Source organism: Syngnathus acus, chromosome 19 (genome assembly GCF_901709675.1).
Source record: "Syngnathus acus chromosome 19, fSynAcu1.2, whole genome shotgun sequence".
NCBI classification, from domain to species: domain Eukaryota; kingdom Metazoa; phylum Chordata; class Actinopteri; order Syngnathiformes; family Syngnathidae; genus Syngnathus; species Syngnathus acus.
The window spans coordinates 1,788,297-1,805,791 of NC_051103.1; the positions used below are offsets into that span (position 1 = coordinate 1,788,297).

Genomic DNA, 17,495 nt, shown 5'->3' on the forward strand with positions numbered 1-17,495 from the left:
TCTCACTCATACTCTCGAAATATTTAAAAAAAAAAAAAAAAAAAAAAAAAAAGACAAAACACTGTTTTAGTCTGAGGATTAATTTATTCATAAAACAAAAAGGTAAGTCAACAGCATAAGACATTGAGGCGTGCAGAATGATCTGGAGCACAAATGTCTTCTGTTTTTCAATAAAAAAAAGCTCACTGATCATCAACAATTACAATATACACAGATCCAGTTCATATCGCTCTTCCACAAAAAATTTTTGTGGTGTGTAAGAGACACGTCAAGACAGGAGGACGTTGGTCTTTATCTAGAGGCAAAAACAAGTAGACTTTATCTGAGTCACCATCATTGTGTCAGTAACAACAAGACTACAAATCATTCAGTGCAAAATTGAAACGTTTTTGGGCTTCTTACCTGTTGTTTTTGTGGCTTCTCTACATTGGCACAAAGGAACCCAGTCTAGAGAAAGAAATGAGGACAATATGGCGGTATTGTGAGGGTTCAAAACAATTACGATGTTTGAATTCAAGGGCCGAGATCACAAAGCAAGTTTTGTACAGTCGACGTCAAATTAATTCAATCCCAAAGGAATTAAAGGAAAATCTCTAGTTAGCTGCCTATTTCTGAAAATGTGTCAAAGCGAATCATTCTGTATTTCCGTCTCACTGCTCCCCCCCCTCCCATTTTTTTGGTTTATTCCCTCTACACAAAGAATCCATCTTCCAGGAATTTTACAAGCAGAGTCAGACTGAACGTTGCCTGCTTTAGTGCTTCGCGCCCCTGAGCTCGCCCCGAGCCCAAACACTTACGGTCCCTCATCTCGCAGCAGACTCAAGAACTTGCTAACTCTGTAGTGGGCGTCCATCTACAAAGCACACAAAAGAGGAAAAAAGTAAGCAACTTACCGTCGCCATCGATCCTCAACGACGCGGAGTCGTTTGTCCATCCCAAAATTGCACGAGGAAGTGCTTGTTGGCGTGGCGACGAAAAATAAATTCTCGGCGAGTCCCAGCACACCTGAGTTCTCAAACCTTTTGGGGTCTACACTTTTAGAGCGTTGCAAATCCTTGGAGTCAAACCAAAATTCTCAACAAAAAACGTATCAAAACACGACGAGAAGGCCAAACCGCGAGCCCCTGCGGGCCATATGACAAACCTCCGGGAGGGGGCTGCGTCCCCGTGAATTAAAGTCATATGTTGGTTCAACCTGCCTCGCTCGAAGCCGCCGCGGGAGACTCGGGGACTTTTGGCAAAGTGTCCCCGTGAGTCAGGACACGTGAGCGCCACTTGGACGTTGAGCGTACTGGAAGTGGTGACCGAGAAGCGTTTGCAACAAATCATTAGGCAAAGCCGCGCACATTTTTCATTGGACTCAACACATGGCGGTTTGTGAGCAGCGGCGGCGGCGAGGACGACACTCTGGCGACCAGATGTGGAGGACGAACGCCCGGAGAACACGACGGCGAGCGCTTTCGAGCGCAGAGGGTGGGACGCCCAAGTCCTTGGCGTGCGACTTGCCGCCACTGACTTTATCGCAATCATCTTTTATCGACTATAATTCAATACCGCTCAAGAGCCAAACGTGTATGCACAGTTAATATAAAAAGTCTACACACCCCTTTACAAATGCCAGATTTTTGTGTCATAAAAAATGAGACCAGGACAAATCAATTCAACACTTTCTCCACCACTAATAGCTATATCGTGAAAACTGCAATTAAAAAATCTTTTGGGGAGTTGAATCAAATCCCGTTCATGCTCGCGTACCTGTGCGGCCATCTCAATGAGGATGATTAACTTCTTGATGCCGATCCAGAGGCGCTGGCCCTTGGTGGCGTTGGCGATGGCTGCCCTCTCCTTCTCCTGGAAGCTTCCCAGCAGCTTGAGAAGAACAAACATCTCAGCCACGAGTTTTAATATATTCGTGCATGTGTGCGTGTGTGTGTTACCTCCAGGGCCTCGACCAGCTGCTCGCCGGTGGAGATGTTGGGAACGTGGACGGTGGTGCTGAAAGCATTGAGCATCTCCATTTCCTGGAGGACGTCTTTGCGACTGCTGGTGCCTATGATCAGCAATTTACGACCCTGAAAAGACAGTTGAATATTTTTCAAGTTGTTGCATTGTCAATTTTTACTCATTTTGCTTCATACAATACGGGGCTATTTTTCTTTATTAAAAGCAAAAACACGTGTGGATGATTTTTGGTGGTCTGACAGTTAAAAGTCATTTCAATTGGTAAATTGGAATAAGCTTGAAGGTGATATTTGAAGCATTGGCGCGGCAGAGCAAAACGTCGCCGTGACGGACGTGTGAAGCAGAGCGGAGGAGACGGGCGAGCGAGGGCGAACGACGCGAGGACGACAGACAAACATGAGGCGAGAAGAAAGAAAATAATTGTCGCTGCGCTAAGCCGGCGAGCTGGAGGAGGACCAGCAGAAGGAGCGGCAGGAGAGTGGCGAGCAGACAGGGGGATTATGGCCGCCGGCCGCACCCCCGCAGCGTGGGGGGTTGCCACGCTGCATGCAGATGAGGTGCCACACAGGCGGCGGTGCTGCCAGGTCCCGGATCTCTCACAGAGGCCATTCTCCTCCATGTCGCCCCGGCCCCCGGCGCCCCGCTGGGCCCGGCGCTTCTCATGCACATGCGGCTATACAGAGCGCCGTTCGTTCATTGGCAAAGCCTGCAAGCGGCCGCGGGCGCAGCCAGAGAGAGGGACGGCTCTCGGCCGCGCCATTCACTCCGAGCACAACAAACACTAACAAGCGTCCCCGAGCACAACCGCGGCTCTCATGCCACTCGCAGCCGGGCCGGGTCGCGCCGCAAGCGCAATCTGCTGCCCTCTCTCTGCCGCCGAGGGAAGTTACCTTGGGAGGAGGCTTCTTGAGGAGGACCAGCAGAGCCTGCAGCACCAGGTTGGAGAAGCGAGGGCCGATGGGCACGTAGTCTGAACTCGGGAGAAGAGGGATGGCGTGAAAAAAAAAAAAGTGGGATGTCACGAAAGGCCTCGATGGCCGTCCGCGTACCCAGCAAGCGCTCGATGTCGTCCACCACCACGCAGCTCAGCTGAGACTTGTAGGCGTCCTCGAATATCTGGCAACGGCGGAGAATTCAGAATCCATAAGACACATTTGCACCGGGAAATGAATGCAAATGAATTTACCTTTTTAATGGCCTGGCATTTGGCGATCTCCGAATGTCCGATCATCTTGTCAGGCGAGCAGATCTTGATGAAAGGGAACTGCGAGTCTTCGGCGACCTTAGCCGCCAACGCCGTCTTCCCGCTGTTTGGCGGACCTGAGTGATCAAATCCCAACAGACGTCCGTCACGGGTCCGAGCTGAGCGCAAGCGTGTGCCTTACCCTCCAGCAGCACGGACACCAGCGGTGTATGTTCGCTGTTCTTTGTCTGCTGCACCAGCAGCTCGCCGTCCTCCAAAACGGCCGACACCGGGTCACCCCAGCGGACGATGCCGTTCATGATGTAGCTGCCGTAGTCCTCCTGGTTGGTGCCGAACGCCTGCGGACGAGTCGGCACACTTTTGAATTTCTTGACTATGCTTTTAAATGTCTTGTGAAGATTCAAATTAAGCAGTCAAGTATTTGTACCACTGTTGTCAACTTAGAGACTTGAACCGTACTTGATTTGAAACCTCCAACTTACAGGTTTGATGTCGTTGTTGAGCGAGGCCATGAAGTCCATCCTGCTGACTTGCAGCTTCTCCGCCGTATCAATGTTGACCTCCACTGTGTTGCTGGCCTAGCAAGCACACACACGCGCACACACTAGTGAGATGTGCACATTACCAGCACACAACTACACAAACAGAGCGCAAAGGTCAGCCGGAGAAGACCCAGGCGATGAATATGAGCTCACACGGGGCACCAGACGTCTCGTCCGTCGTACGTCAACGCCCGCTAATATCTGGTGCGATGTGTGTGTGCAAGTGTTTTGTCAGCTGTGTAGACTTGAACTTTATAATGATTGGGAGACATTTTCTCAGGATAACACACACACAGCACACAATAATTCATACATTCCACCTGTTAACCTACAAATTATTTATCTATATATATATTTTTTATCTTAAATTGCTCTTGTACGTCTTGTTTTGTCTTTAAACGAAACTAGGACAGCTCGTTCGAGCCTCAATGTCTGACCTTGATGTGTCTGTTCATGGCAGTGGACTGCGCCGCCCTGACCAGGCCCTCCAGCTCAGCCCCGCTGTAGTTTTTGGTCTCCGCCGCCAACTCCTTGACGTCCACGTCGCCGGCCATCAGCTTGAACTGCCGCATCTTTGCCGTGTGGATGTTGAGGATCTGAAGGCGACCCTTCTCATCGGGCAAGCCTGAAAGAGGGAAGCGGACGCTATCATGCCCAGCCCAGCCGAGCGTCATCCCTCCGCGCGCTTACCGATCTCCATCTTGACTTCCAGCCTTCCAGGTCGCAGCAAAGCCTCGTCGATCAGGTCTGGCCTGTTGGTCATACCTGGGGAGGCCATGGACCAGTCAGATGCAGTACAGCTTGTGATAAATAATAATAATAATAATAAAAAGCCTAACCGACCCCACCACAAGATGGCGCTAAAGCAAAACTTTTACATGAAGTGTTGATGTGTTACCAATGACCAGGATGTTGTTGAGCTGCTCCACGCCGTCCATCTTGGAGAGCAGCTGGTTGACCACCGTGTCGTGCACGCCCGTGCTGCCCGCCATGCTCCCTCGCTGCTTGCAGATGGCGTCGATCTCATCCAAGATGATGATGTGCAGGCCGCTGTTGGCGCCCAGCTAACGAAAAAATAATAATTAAATGCAAAGTTTGACATGATCAACATAAGTGGAGATGCGTTTTGTAAACATTTTGTTGGCATCACTTCGAGTTTCGGGGCTGCGACTACTTTCGTAAAGTCGACAAGAAAATTCTGAAAAAGTCAAATGTCACGCTTCTATCATCCTTCGTCATTACTGGAGAGAGTCAACAAGCCGAGGGGCTTTCCCCCCCTTCGCCGTCCGCACACCTGTCAGAGCAGCATTTAAAGCAGCTGCGAATGCGTGCGTGAGGGCGAAGCGCCTCATTAGGTGGTGAAGACTGAGTTTCCAGGCGAGTGTCCCATTATCCAAACGGACCACCGCCTGCCCGACCCCTCCACTTGCACGCCACGCTGAGGAGTGATCATCATCACGCTCCGCCGAAAGGGCAGATCTGTCCACTCCGAGCGAAATGACTTCTTACGTGTTTGGAGGGAACTGACGTCAATGCATGTGTGAAAAGCAGAGGAGAAAGTGGATGGAGATCTCACCCTCTTCTGCTCCTCCTCGGCGTCGGCAAACAGCTTGCGCACGTTGGCCTCTGACTCGCCCACGTACTTGTTGAGGATCTCGGGGCCGTTGACGATCTTGGGCTCGCGAGCGTTGAGCATCTTGCCGATCTGTCGCGCCATCAGCGTCTTGCCGCAGCCCGGCGGGCCGTAGAGCAGGATGCCCTTCACGTGCTTGCAACCTGCACCCACGAGAAGGGAGAGTCCATATCTAAACCACAAGCCAAATTTCAAGATAGGTTCATTTCACAACACACTCGCATGACGTCGGCCTCGGTGGACAGTGTGGCTTTCATGGCCGGCCATTTGCACCTGCGCCGTGGCATTTGGGCTAATTGAGAGGCCCGCTGATAAACATCTGAGCTGCCATTTGCACCCGCAGAGTGAGGGAGGCAAGGAGTGGCCAGGTGGAAAGTGGTCCTCGGCGGGAGTCAAACTCCCTCGTATTCGCGCCCAAAATGCTGCAGATGCCCCCCGCCAGGCCTTCCTTCTGCTGTCAGCACCTGTCCTCCTCATGCAGGCCAATTAGCTCTTTACCTTTAGCGGGACACACTATCAGGGTTTAACATCTCATCGCGGCGGCCAGCTGGACACAGCCAAAGGCAGACTCCTGCGCACTGGCGCTTGGCTAAAGGTCAGCAGCAGCGGTGTGTGTGTGCATGCGCGTGTGTGTGTGTGCGCACACTCGGCGGAAAGGGACCAAGACCCACCACAAAAAAACTCAAGTTAAAACTAAAGCCAATTAGCAAATCGGCAAGGGTTCACTGAAAAAAATTCTCCTTAGAACGGGTCCTGACAAGCCTGAGGATCGGGACTGATGTGTCAGGAAGAGAGGCAGATGAGTCAAAAAAAATTAAAAAGTTGTGAATCATGTGACAGCAGCCGCCAGACGCGAGCCTGCGTGCAACTCGCCAATTACGACATTATGACACATCCGCCTTCAAAGGTGTCTTCGCCCCTCATTTGGATTTAAGGATTTATACACCCCATGAATGGATTTGACATCATAATCCGGTGCTGACAGAAGTTACTCTAGCTCAAATAATTTAAATAAACTATTTGTTCAAGTCTGCCCACACATGCACTATTATTTTACCTGTCATGTACATGCCTGAGCAACAGGTGGCGCTAAAAAAAAAGAAACTCACCCATCTGTTCCACGATATCTGGAGGGAAAACGCGCGAGGCAAAAGCTCGTCGGAAGATGTCGGAAAACTCCTTATCGAGGCCTCCGATGCCCATCTTCTCAAAGTTCCAGTCAGGACTGATGATGGATTGGTGAGACCCTCTGGTCTTGGATTTCCCTGTGAGGCGGTTGCACAAACATTTATTATTACCACAGGTGAGATATTTGTGGTGTTTGTTCTGGGAAAAGTCTACATGTGAAATTGGCGCCCCCTTGTGGCATTGTAGGGAATTGTCATTCCTTCCACTTATTCCTTCCTCCCTCATTATTGTATGACATAATTAATTAATTTGTAGCTGAGTGTACAAATGGCAAAAGCGATAGCCCACCAATCAGCGTCATGGACGAACTCTCGGCTTTCTCAAAGATCACCTGACTGTTTGGCAGCAACAAGCCAATCGAAATCTGAGGGAAAGATGCATTGTGATTATTGATAACGTGATGCCGGGAACATTGTGAAGGCATCAAGACATTAAGGGTGGGGGGAAATAAAACAATTAATAAAAAAAGGACACCTTTGGTTTTTTAAGCGAGGTCTGGTCACCCTTGAGGATGCTGGGGTCCATACCTTCCATATCTTTCACCAGCACATCAAATGGCTTATCGCCAAATTTAAACACAAACTTTTTAAGAAAGAAAAAAAACAAATCAGTCACACAAAATGATCGATATATTTCAGTGAGTGTCACGGACAAACGTCTGCTACCTGCTGTCCTGCGGTGAAGGCCTGCTGGTTAAACTGCTGAAGAAAGTCGTTGGCCATCACATCCGAGTCGTAGGGATTGCTGTCAGCGTTCTTCTTCTGCAGGAAGTCGATTTCCACCGTCATGGAGTCGATGCATTGCTTGGACTTGTCAAACGTGTAGTTGGAGACTGCGTGATATATACAATTTTGCTTATTGGAAGTTTGTTATTCGGGATTATTAAGGAAAGCAAACGATTCAGCAGGAAAACTTGATTTTCTTTTTTTGCATTGTATGACTGTGTTATACTGCCCCCAGGTGGCCAAGATGCGCATGTCTTTTTCACTCACCTTCTACTTCTTGTCCGATAGACAGACCGGCCCATTTTCTCTGTATGATGGGGAAAAACAGAGAACAAGATGGACTTTCATTGCTTTAAAGTCACAATACTGATGTGTGAACGGCTTGGGAAGCAGATTTCAAGTCCAGCAGAAGAAGAATAGAAGGAAGAGAGGGTTAGAGAGTACCTGTGGGCTGGTGAAGAAGCAGCGGCCAGGGTTAGAGACAGCCCAAGAGGAGGCCACGTTAGAAGGAAGAGAAAGCACTTTGTTATGAGCAAGAGTCAGCACACACAGTTTGATTGGACCGTACCTGTGGGAGACTGAAGGCGATGCTGCCCAAGTTGACGCTGGGGTGCGTCTTCAAGGTGAACACGTACTTGTGGGTGAGGTTGCGCACAGTCACGTGTCTGAGAGGAAGGCAACAGAAAGAAAATGTTCTCAATTGTCAAAACGGTTTGGTTAAAGAATCGGACATATGTCTAACAATAAGAACTCACTGCTCCAACTGTGGCTCCTTCTCGTTGATGACGGCACAGTTGGTGAGGGACAATTTATCCGTCGGGCATCTCGCCGCTTGCATCAGCTGACAAAAGATTTGTAAAAAACATTAAAAAGTTTCGACTACTAAAGTTGAGTTAATGATGCTTAGTAGTGACGTCATGAGTTTCTCCAATCAAACCGGAAGTTAATCCTTGCTGGCGATTCAATATACCAACCAAACTCGACAAACGTCTCGTGATAATCAGAAAGAATATTAGATGTTTAATGTTGAGACTCAACACAAAGAATATACCAAATTGAAACACAAGGTCCATACGTAGCAGCAGAAATTGAAAATGTTTGCTGACGTAAACAGTCACGGCTCAAAATAAAGTTTAAAAGCAGTTAAACCTTCTCGCAGGCTTCTTTTGAGGCAAACAAAACAATAGTTGCCTTTTGAATGACAAGTGCTTCTTGCCACCACAGCCTTTTCACTCATCTTTTTTTTAACACTTTTAACCTCCCCCGTTTGTAACATTGGTGCGCTGATTCGGAGATATTGGAGATATGCTTACCCTCGTCGTCATCTTTGTGTTGAGATTTTGTTTACGACGATTAAGTGCAAGGAAAGTTTGTCTTCCGCTGACAGAGCAAGCAACGGCGGCTACATATCGCGAGATGAGTCGAGATCTTTGTGGTCACGTGTCTACACGTACTCCTGACGTCACGGCAAACAGTAAATAAATTATTCTTTCATGGCAGTTTTTATCATTTTAAATATCCACATGCACTTATACTGTTTCCCCGAATGCATTTTATTGTTTAATAAACTCATAAATATTTAACAATGACGTTTAGGGTTTTTTTTTAATGACAAGAGTGGCCAAGATATTCCATGAAATTTAAAGAGGCAGGAGAAATATCTTTAAAATACAAAATATTTATTTCGAAAATGTCTTTGTAAGAGAAAAACAAAACAACAAAAAAACATACAAATTGTTTGGTTACTAGCATATCACGGTAATGCTAGAAACTAACAATGGAGAAGAGCAGAGTGGGGGATGCTGAGAGGCAAAAAAAAAAATGTTTTGGCCTGATGGGACTCTATACGGTGCAACCCAACAAGAGGCAGACAAGCGCCAGGGAACATGGCACTCGTGGTGAAATTTCCTCTCGCCTCTTCTATAAACATACATGAGCATTCACGGTTGGGGGCAGGCATGTGGCAACCATTATTTTTTTTGTTTTTTTACAAAAACACAAAACCAAAAGCAAATATAGTGAGTTTAATACACTTCTGAAATACAGCGGGGATTGAAACTGTTGGCAATGATATGAATGAGGGGGGTAAAACCAAAATTTTGTATTCCAACCTTCCCCAAAAAGTCAAGTGTGCTTCTGAAAGCCACAGAGAACATGAACAATAAGGAACAGGGAGGAAAAAAAACAAAACAAAACTGTCATTTCTGCACTTTAGAAAAGAGCTTGAAGAGGTTCAAGTGTTATGCACTGTTCTTCTTTTAAATCTTTTTATTGTGGTTGTACAATAAGATTCCCTGATGGCCTGGCTTGGCCGCTGAGTTTAAACGAAATATCAAAATAAAATAGGGCCAGGGGGGAAAAAAAAAACCACACAAATGTGATACTGTCCATTGAGGGAGAGAGGTGAGGTGTGTCTGATGGATGGTGGTGGTGGTGGTGGGGGGGTCCTGTTTGCCGCACTCGAGTCATCTTCTCCCTTGTCCCCATCTTCAAATGTTACATAAGCTGCTCAAAAACACACGCACGCTTCCCTCCAGGTCACGGCCGCAAGCCTGCTCTGTGGACAGAGATGGGAAAAGACACTCAGCATCTACTTGACATATGTAAAATGTTGCTTTTAAACACGTGGCTCACCTATGTCAGCTTCTTGGCTTTGTTGTAAAGTGAATCGACCACTTTGCTCATGTTCTGAATGGTTTCCAAGGCGGCTTCGTACGTTTTGTCCACGGGCGGCTCCTCAAAGATGATCAGCACTCCTTCGCCCTGGTCCAGGATTCCTGAGGCCGCCCGGTCCACACAAACAAAACAGTCAACAATTGGACATAATCCATTTAGTGAGTGTTGTAGCCTGATGGAAAACATTTTGATTGAATTTTGTAGCTCGTGTCAATTCATTAACCAAACCAAATAACTGTGACCTTACCGTGAAACTTTTTATCCAGAATCATCTGTGACAGCTTGCGCTCTACATCCCCCTATAAAAAAAGATGGATAATGAATCAGTCAAGAATTTAACTGCTGCTGATAGATTTAAGTTACCTTACCTTTGGGAGTTTGATAAGAGATGATACATGTTCTATCTGGAAGGAAAAGAAACATATAATAAAACTGCTTGAAAAAATAATCCTCTACACGATTCTACGTGGCGGCTCACCTGAACTCTGGAGAAGGGCTCGATGACTCGGATGAGGTTCTGTTCCAGCAGGTTGTCGTACAGCTTGGCCAGGTGCGTGTTGATGATGGGGTCGTCCCTCAGCTCCGCTCTGTACTCTGTGAGGGCCTGCGGGAGGGGATGGGGCGTAAATCACAGCAACACCTCACGCGGGACACGAGTGGAGCAACCCAAGACTTTTGATACCTTTTCAAAGTCTGCTAATGATCTGTTCTTGCTGGCCTGGGCCACGCATTTCAATGCGTCTGTCTGCAAGGAGGGAAAGCGACAACTGACGCGTACAAACCAACAAAAAAAATGAGTCTGGATGAGCGGAAGAAGCCTACCTGGCGCCCGGTGTATCGTAGGCCCAGTTTCCCGCTGATCAGAGATTGTACCTCCTCTGGTCTGCAATGAAGGAAAAAAATGAAAATTTAAAAGCCGGACAAGAGAGACGCCGATACGTTTGAGCATCTGCGTACGAGCTGAGGACAATCTTGCAGAGGAGCATGTATTTGAGGGCGGTGATGGCTCGCGGGCTGTCGATGGAGTCGTAGCCCTCAAAGGCCTCGAAGAAGTAAGAGTAGGCCGTCTTCCAGTCCTTCTCCTCGGCCGCGTGGATGATCCCTGGGCGCGTCACAACAAACGTTCTACGTAGAACGCAAGGATGGGCGATTTATAAATAAAGAGGGGTTCCCACCTGACTGCATGTCCAGCGCCGCCTGCAGCTTGGGAGGACAGTAGATGGCGTTGGCGGTGGTGCGTGCCGAGGTGAGCGCGGCGCGGGCCTTGGGCAGGTTACTGAGGGCGTGGTACGTCTTGCTCTCCAGCAACTGCACCTCCACCAGCAGGGCCTTGTCATCCATCTTCTTCAGCTCCAGCAGCAGCTGAGAGCCTGAGGAAAGAAGGCCCGTGCCAGCGCCCGTTGAGAACGACCAGAATGATGGAAAAAAGGCGGATAATAGGCAAGCACCCACCTAGCGCCAGGGCCTCCTGGTACCGCTTGGTGTCAAAATAGAGGGAGATCAGTCGAGCCTGAAGGCACGAGAAGAAAACATGAATCACATCAATAGCCGCCCAAATGAAGCTGAGATACAGTATTTCTTCAGGCACAGTCACAATTCATTTTTTTTTTTTTTTGTCTTTACTTCAAGGGCTTGTCGCAAGAAGGTCCTCTTCTCGGTCTTGGCCCATTCAATACATTCCAGACACAGGTCCACCTCTTGACCTGTGGCTGCCTCCATGTCCAGGAACAAATCCAGCAGCGAGCGCACCAGCCGTGCCGCTTTGGCCTTGCTGATGGAGATCAGGAACGGCCGCACAAATTTCAGCAAGCCGCCGAGTTCTGGGGACGGCAGGGCGCATCGTTAAACAGGCATTAGACGACACATTGCTGGAGTTTCCAAGTTCACCTGCCGCCTGTCCCGTCTTGGCCAGCAGCGTTCCCAGCTCCAGGATGCTCTGCTCTTTGACCCTGACCGCTTCTTCATCGTTCTCCTGGACGTCTCGCCTCACTGCCAACGCCAAACCGTTACAAACACACCCTGGTTATTTTTTACAAATATCATCATCAGATTTTCAGGCAATAACTGTTGCACTTTGACCTGCGTCTTATTTTAGACAAGCATCTGTATTAGCGTACAGCATGTGAGTTGAAACACGAGGTGAGCTCGATGACAGCTGAAGTCCGCTGCTGTGACAAGGCAATTTGAGGGCAACCTCGCCGGTGTTTACACATGACATACATGAAACTGAGTACACGCTTTAAAAACACGCACACACCAAACTATCCGAAATAAATGTTGGCGAAGCGCTGTCGTGTCATTGCGAAGAACATTTTGTACCTATAAAAACAACAACAAAACATGTCACATCCTCACCAATCACTGTCGCGGTGACGACAGGCTAGCGTCGCTAGCAATTTAGCAACACCGATAATCGAATGGCACATATAGAAATATCAACGAGCAGGTTGGTATGAGTAAATAAACATGTTTATAAAGAGTCAAAACGTGACTTGCATGAGACGTCAGGCCTGTTAGCAGAGCGGCTAACGGGCTAACGTCCGTCCAGCACCCACTCAACAGTGAGTCAGCACCGCACAACCGGCTCGCTGCTACCCGACTAGCCCCCGTTCGCGGGCGACAAAGCAGCAAGAAAACGCCCCCCCATGTGGCAAAGCGGCACCGCCAGCCTCCAAATAAAAGCATGACTCGTACCTATCGAGTGCAGAATGTTGATGGAGGCGTCGCGGTCCGTGCTAATGAGAGACTGAGCTCTCTGAAACTCGACCACTGCTGCAGCCGCCATCTTCCTTATTCAAAGTGTAGCCTGAATGAGAAGTACGTGCCGGATGTGACGTCATGTGGATGGGTGCATGTCGGGAAATGAAGTTCGCTTCGATGTTTACTGTATCTGTATGCCTTTATTGTACTGCCCCAGGTGGCCAAGTTTGGCACACCTTCTTCCATTTTAGGCAAAGCCCTTCCTTTCTCCCATGCCTTATTTACATCTCGGCGAGAAATGTGTATTTTTTTTGTGGTGGCTGGAACAGATTTTCCCCTCTTTATTTCTATGGAGAAAGATGATTTGCAATTCACGAGCCAGATTGAATTAACTAACTCAAGGCACCCCTGCAGTAACAATAAAAACGAACGATGTTGAATAATACGCCATTCTAGTTATAGATACAATATACATTTCATTGCATTCATAAGTGAAAATGACGCTATGTAATATCTCATGTTATTAAAATAATACAACCCCGTGGCAGTGATAACTTCTTTTGGTTAAGTCTAGATTTTAGATTCTTACAAGAAAGAAACCAAAAGCAAAATTTTTTTTTATCTTTATGGTTGATCAAGTGCAATATGTTTTATGACCGTATCTTGACAATCAATATTTGCTATTGAGGTAAGACGTGTGTCAAAACACCAAATGAGCACATTTCCTATTGATTTTGCCCTCGGGGCGGGTAGATTAGTGCCAGTGTGCCTCAAATTGGGTCAAACGGCAACGTCCTCCAATCACCGGACGCTTGGTGGTGCGTTCAGGTGCACGTTGCACTCTATACCGCGCCTGCGGGGCTCCGTGCATGCACTCGTTCTTCGAGTGGCTGCGTGGCGTGGACACTCTTCAGGAGGACCACCGCCTTTGCGCCATCACTGCACAACACAACAAGACACGACACTACACTGCACATCAGCCAGCTCGCAGCATCATCACGGCCAAGAGCAGCAGCAGGATCCTCATCCGACATCCTCGCTGCGCATCCACTCCGTGATTTGCCGTCGATTTTTTTTTTTTCAAATATTTTACCATTGAGGATTATTGCTTCTCACAGCGGCTTTTAAACGAACGGAGATGCTCGTGAGTCACCGTTCATGAGGGGAAGACGCTCGTCTTCGTCGTTGCGCAGTCATTCGGAGAGCTGGTAAGCTTCATCATATTCATCTTTTTGCTTGGATTTTAATCTGGATTTTATCAATTTTTTTGACGTGAGGATGCAAGAATGTCTCCTTTCACTCGTATGGGTGTAATTGCACGGTGGTGGCTATAAATAGCCTCGTTTCCACGCGCGAGCTCAGCTTCAGGACCACGGACAGCATCCGCGAGCCGGAATTAGCATTGAAAATTCGTCATACTATATGACCATATTATACTAGGTTTTGGGTGCTTGAATTGTACATTTTATCACGGATCACGGTGCTGAAATGATGCACAATGGTGGACTAAAGGTTCGGCTTGGTTGGCATACTGCAGTGAGAACGATTAGCGACAGACACTCACCTCCTCGTTTCATGAAAATGATATCCCATATCTAATACAATACTAATAAGACCCAACTAGACCTTATGGGCGCTGTTTACATTCCAGGCGTCCATTTTAGTGATAGTGCACTATTCAGTCGCTGGCCATTAATTATGCAGTTGTGCTTTTGAAATATGAATTTACCGTAATAGGGAGTGTTTTATTTTTGTTATTTTTACATTGTGGCTCAGTCAGGAAAAACATATGGTATATTGTTGAGTGTGATTATCTTCCATTATCTCTACGGCAAGATTTGCACGCGCGTGTGTGTGTGTGTGTTTCTAAATGAATCACTCCAGCGCTGCTGCAGAGTCCAGTCAGTGCTGCTAATAACCCTCAGGGACAAAAAAAATAGGAGTGAAAGGAAATATATATGTATAAAGCCAATTCTCAATTCGTTTTAGCTAGCTGTATTAACGGGAACAGCAATGTGATGGAAGAGTCTAGATGCCATTGAATGTAGGGTGGTAAACATCTCAAGATGATACAGAGAAAGGTTAGGAAGTTCAGAGCCAATTAGCAGTTAACGGCTAGCTGCTTGGTCCCTAACTAACAGGGCTTCGTTTCTGTATAAGCAATGTATGGTCGCCTTGATTGGTCTCATCATTGATCTGATTGGCCTCCGGCAGCTGCCATCCGCAGAGTGAAAAACCGAGCGACAAGACAGGGCGCTCGCCGTCCCCTCCCGAGATCTTGCGTCGTCTCCTCGCCGCCGTCGCCATGGGAACCGTGCTCTCCCTGTCGCCCAGCTACCGCAAGGCGGCCCTGTTTGAGGATGGGCCGGCCACGGTGGGCCACTACACGGCGGTAAAGAACAGCAAGAACGCCAAGGACAAAGGCCTGAAGCGCCACTCGCTCATCAACGTGCTGCCGTGGAAGCGCATCGTGGCCGTGTCGGCTAAGAAGAAGGGCTCCAAGAAGGTGCAGCCCAACGGGACCTACCAGAACAACGTCAGCCACCTGAACAATGAGAACCTGAAGAAGTCGCAGTCGTGTGCCAACCTGTCGTCCTTCGCGCAGGACCAGAGCACTCCGAGCAACAAGGCCTCCAACGACAACTCCTCGGTCAAGAAGGCCCCGGCCCCGGTGGTGGTCGCCGCTGCCCCCGGGACCCCCAAGCGGGTGATCGTGCAGGCGTCCACCAGTGAGCTTCTGCGCTGCCTGGGCGACTTCCTATGCCGGCGCTGCTACCGCCTCAAGCACCTGTCGCCCACCGAGCCGGTTCTGTGGCTGCGCAGCGTGGACCGCTCCCTGCTGCTGCAGGGGTGGCAGGACCAGGGCTTCATCACGCCCGCCAACGTGGTCTTCGTCTACATGCTGTGCCGCGACGTGGTCTCCTCCGAGGTTGCCGGCGAGCACGAGCTGCAAGCCGTGTTGCTCACCTGCCTCTACCTGTCCTACTCCTACATGGGCAACGAGATCTCCTACCCGCTCAAGCCCTTTCTGGTGGAGAGCTCCAAGGAAGCCTTCTGGGACCGCTGCCTGTCCATCATCGACTTGATGAGCGCCAAGATGCTGCAGATCAACTCGGACCCACACTACTTCACGCAGGTCTTTGCCGACCTCAAGAACGAGAGCCAGAAGGAGGAGGAGCGCAGCCGCCTGCTTATCGGCCTGGACCGGTGAGGAGGGGGGGGGGTGCATGCAATCTAGTCTTTGAAAATGGCTTTTGACTTAAACCCCATCGAGTATTCTGAGTCTGAGCTTTGTTCCTGCAGGAGGGCCATCGCCTGACTGGCGTTCGTCGTCATGCCACGGCCATGAAATCCTCTCTCCCAGTCTATGCGGACTCGCGTGGACTTTGATGAGCCCGGGACGGAACGTCAGCTGCGGCGTTAAGGCTTGGGGATTTTTTTTTCTTTTTTTAAGGAGGGGGGCCGGCGTTCTCTCGGAGCAGACAAAGCAGTGAACGCTGGGACAGATTTGTTACGTTGTCGGACTTTTTCTCAACCAGAAGACGGTGACTGTATTTTTTTTTCCCCTATTATGACAATTTAGTGGATGTTTTCACACCTGTGTGGAGCTTATTTATTGCTTTTTCTTTACGGCTCTTCTGGAAAAAGCTCATTTTCTTTGTAATACTTGATGATGATGGTTAGAATGACATGTTTTTTGCACGTGTGCCAGCGACTTTAGCGCAACGTCGTCTTCTTTGGACTTGATGATCTGCGTTCGTGTTGATTTTTAGCTCTGCCTGCTAAGCTGATTTTTTTTTTTGCTACTTAGCGTGCTCATCATGGACAGTTAAGAGTGCCATATCCTCCATCACGCTCTCCCTTCCACTGATATCTACTCACTCGAATGACTTTTAGCGGCTCATTACACGTCAATGAACATTTTAGCTTGAGCTTATCATCTTTGGTGGGGAATGAAGATTGCTTCTGGTTGAGTGTCAGGGATTTATCGCGGGTGACGCGCAGGAATAATCGGACCAGCACCACCGCCACGATGTCAAAACAACAGGAATAAAGTGGAGTGAAAAGTCAAAAAAGTGCTTCATTGGGGAGACTGGTTTTTTTTAATTTTTTTTTTAATCTGTCCTACTCAGCTGCTTAGACACGCACAGGGTCGATTTTGTGTGCCTTTTGTTTTTATTACCCGAACAGTTTTGAGTTTTTATATTTAAGAGGTCACATTTCTCCCCTGTATTTTATTGCCAGCATCAAATTTGATGAGTATTTGATAGTCAATCGACAGAGGGAAGGCTTACAAGTGTGCTTAAAAGGGGAGGTCACATTTGAAGATTACGACGGAGGCTTTTATGCGCATCATTGAAAGATAATACATCACTGGAGTCTACCGTGTTTGAAAGATTCACCCCCCCCCCCCGAAAATAATTGTTTATTTTATCTTCCTCTTCTACTTCAACTGTCCTGTTTAGCGGAAATGTGCCCACAGAGATAAACAAAAGCAAAAAGCACATTTCAACAACAAAATAAAAAGCATATTTTTCATCCACTCACATCATCGAGTCAAGATTGAAGGAAAAAAAAAACTTGGAAAAACCTGATGATTTTGTGTCTGTTGTTGCGTAACTTGTAGATAAATAGTGGCGGTGCGAATGTGTGTGCGTGTACAGACCATTGTGGGAGGAGGGGCTTATTAAAATCTTACATTTTTCAACAACAAAAAACAGGGGGGAAAAAAACAGTTGTTGTTCCTGATATCACGTCTCGGTTCCGCTTATTTTCATTTATTTTTGTACTGTGATGAAGATAAAATCCAAATAAAATGCACTGATTGTTCCACTCGTGGGTGGCTTTTTTGCTTTCCGTAAAAG

General features: G+C 48.0%; 3 protein-coding genes across 4 annotated transcripts; 1 reads left to right on the forward strand and 2 right to left on the reverse strand.

Annotated features, from left to right (window-relative positions):
• Nucleotides 1-64: 64 nt before the first annotated feature.
• On the reverse strand, nt 65-8,673 carry LOC119138246 (vesicle-fusing ATPase-like). The gene is made up of 22 exons (XM_037278162.1): nt 8,568-8,673; nt 8,010-8,095; nt 7,823-7,919; nt 7,522-7,561; nt 7,195-7,361; nt 7,004-7,111; nt 6,818-6,893; nt 6,451-6,606; nt 5,285-5,484; nt 4,607-4,772; nt 4,399-4,473; nt 4,146-4,333; nt 3,649-3,744; nt 3,348-3,504; nt 3,149-3,282; nt 3,012-3,078; nt 2,853-2,932; nt 1,938-2,072; nt 1,756-1,869; nt 798-853; nt 403-447; nt 65-295 (listed from the first exon to the last, which is right to left on the reverse strand). Exons 1-21 carry the CDS (start codon nt 8,577-8,579, stop codon nt 423-425), a joined length of 2,235 nt encoding a protein of 744 aa, XP_037134057.1. The 5' UTR covers nt 8,580-8,673; the 3' UTR covers nt 65-295; nt 403-422.
• Nucleotides 8,674-8,916: 243 nt separating this feature from the next.
• Nucleotides 8,917-12,765, reverse strand: psmd11b (proteasome 26S subunit, non-ATPase 11b). Its single transcript, XM_037278273.1, has 13 exons — nt 12,625-12,765; nt 11,818-11,919; nt 11,554-11,750; nt 11,383-11,440; nt 11,106-11,300; nt 10,888-11,032; nt 10,753-10,813; nt 10,613-10,675; nt 10,409-10,534; nt 10,299-10,334; nt 10,178-10,229; nt 9,889-10,031; nt 8,917-9,811 (listed from the first exon to the last, which is right to left on the reverse strand). Exons 1-12 carry the CDS (start codon nt 12,713-12,715, stop codon nt 9,889-9,891), a joined length of 1,269 nt encoding a protein of 422 aa, XP_037134168.1. The 5' UTR covers nt 12,716-12,765; the 3' UTR covers nt 8,917-9,811.
• Nucleotides 12,766-13,440: 675 nt separating this feature from the next.
• Nucleotides 13,441-17,210, forward strand: cdk5r1b (cyclin-dependent kinase 5, regulatory subunit 1b (p35)). Of its 2 annotated transcripts, XM_037278309.1 has the most exons (3): nt 13,443-13,838; nt 14,845-15,837; nt 15,934-17,210. In XM_037278309.1, the coding sequence occupies exons 1-3, from the start codon at nt 13,789-13,791 to the stop codon at nt 15,947-15,949; spliced, it is 1,059 nt and encodes a 352-aa protein (XP_037134204.1). In that variant the 5' UTR covers nt 13,443-13,788; the 3' UTR covers nt 15,950-17,210. The 2 variants fall into 2 exon arrangements, with proteins under 2 accessions (XP_037134205.1, XP_037134204.1); XM_037278310.1 differs by lacking the exon at nt 15,934-17,210 and having other exon boundaries at nt 13,441-13,838; nt 14,845-15,841.
• The last annotated feature ends 285 nt before the right edge of the window (nt 17,211-17,495 follow it).

Excerpts from the sequence above, each read along its gene's own strand:
- LOC119138246 (XM_037278162.1), bottom strand. Across the intron at positions 3,283-3,347 it reads GGTGTCCGTGCTGCTGGAGG|GTCCGCCAAACAGCGGGAAG; the intron begins GTAAGGCACACG and ends TTGATCACTCAG. Across the intron at positions 448-797 it reads CTGCTGCGAGATGAGGGACC|ACTGGGTTCCTTTGTGCCAA; the intron begins GTAAGTGTTTGG and ends TTCTTTCTCTAG.
- psmd11b (XM_037278273.1), bottom strand. The coding sequence starts at position 12,715 with ATGGCGGCTGCAGCAGTGGTCGAGTTTCAGAGAGCTCAGTCTCTCATT. Across the intron at positions 11,301-11,382 it reads CCAGGAGGCCCTGGCGCTAG|GCTCTCAGCTGCTGCTGGAG; the intron begins GTGGGTGCTTGC and ends TTCTTTCCTCAG. Across the intron at positions 10,676-10,752 it reads TACGATACACCGGGCGCCAG|ACAGACGCATTGAAATGCGT; the intron begins GTAGGCTTCTTC and ends CCCTCCTTGCAG.
- cdk5r1b (XM_037278309.1), top strand. The coding sequence starts at position 13,789 with ATGAGGGGAAGACGCTCGTCTTCGTCGTTGCGCAGTCATTCGGAGAGC. Across the intron at positions 13,839-14,844 it reads CGCAGTCATTCGGAGAGCTG|CTGCCATCCGCAGAGTGAAA; the intron begins GTAAGCTTCATC and ends GGCCTCCGGCAG.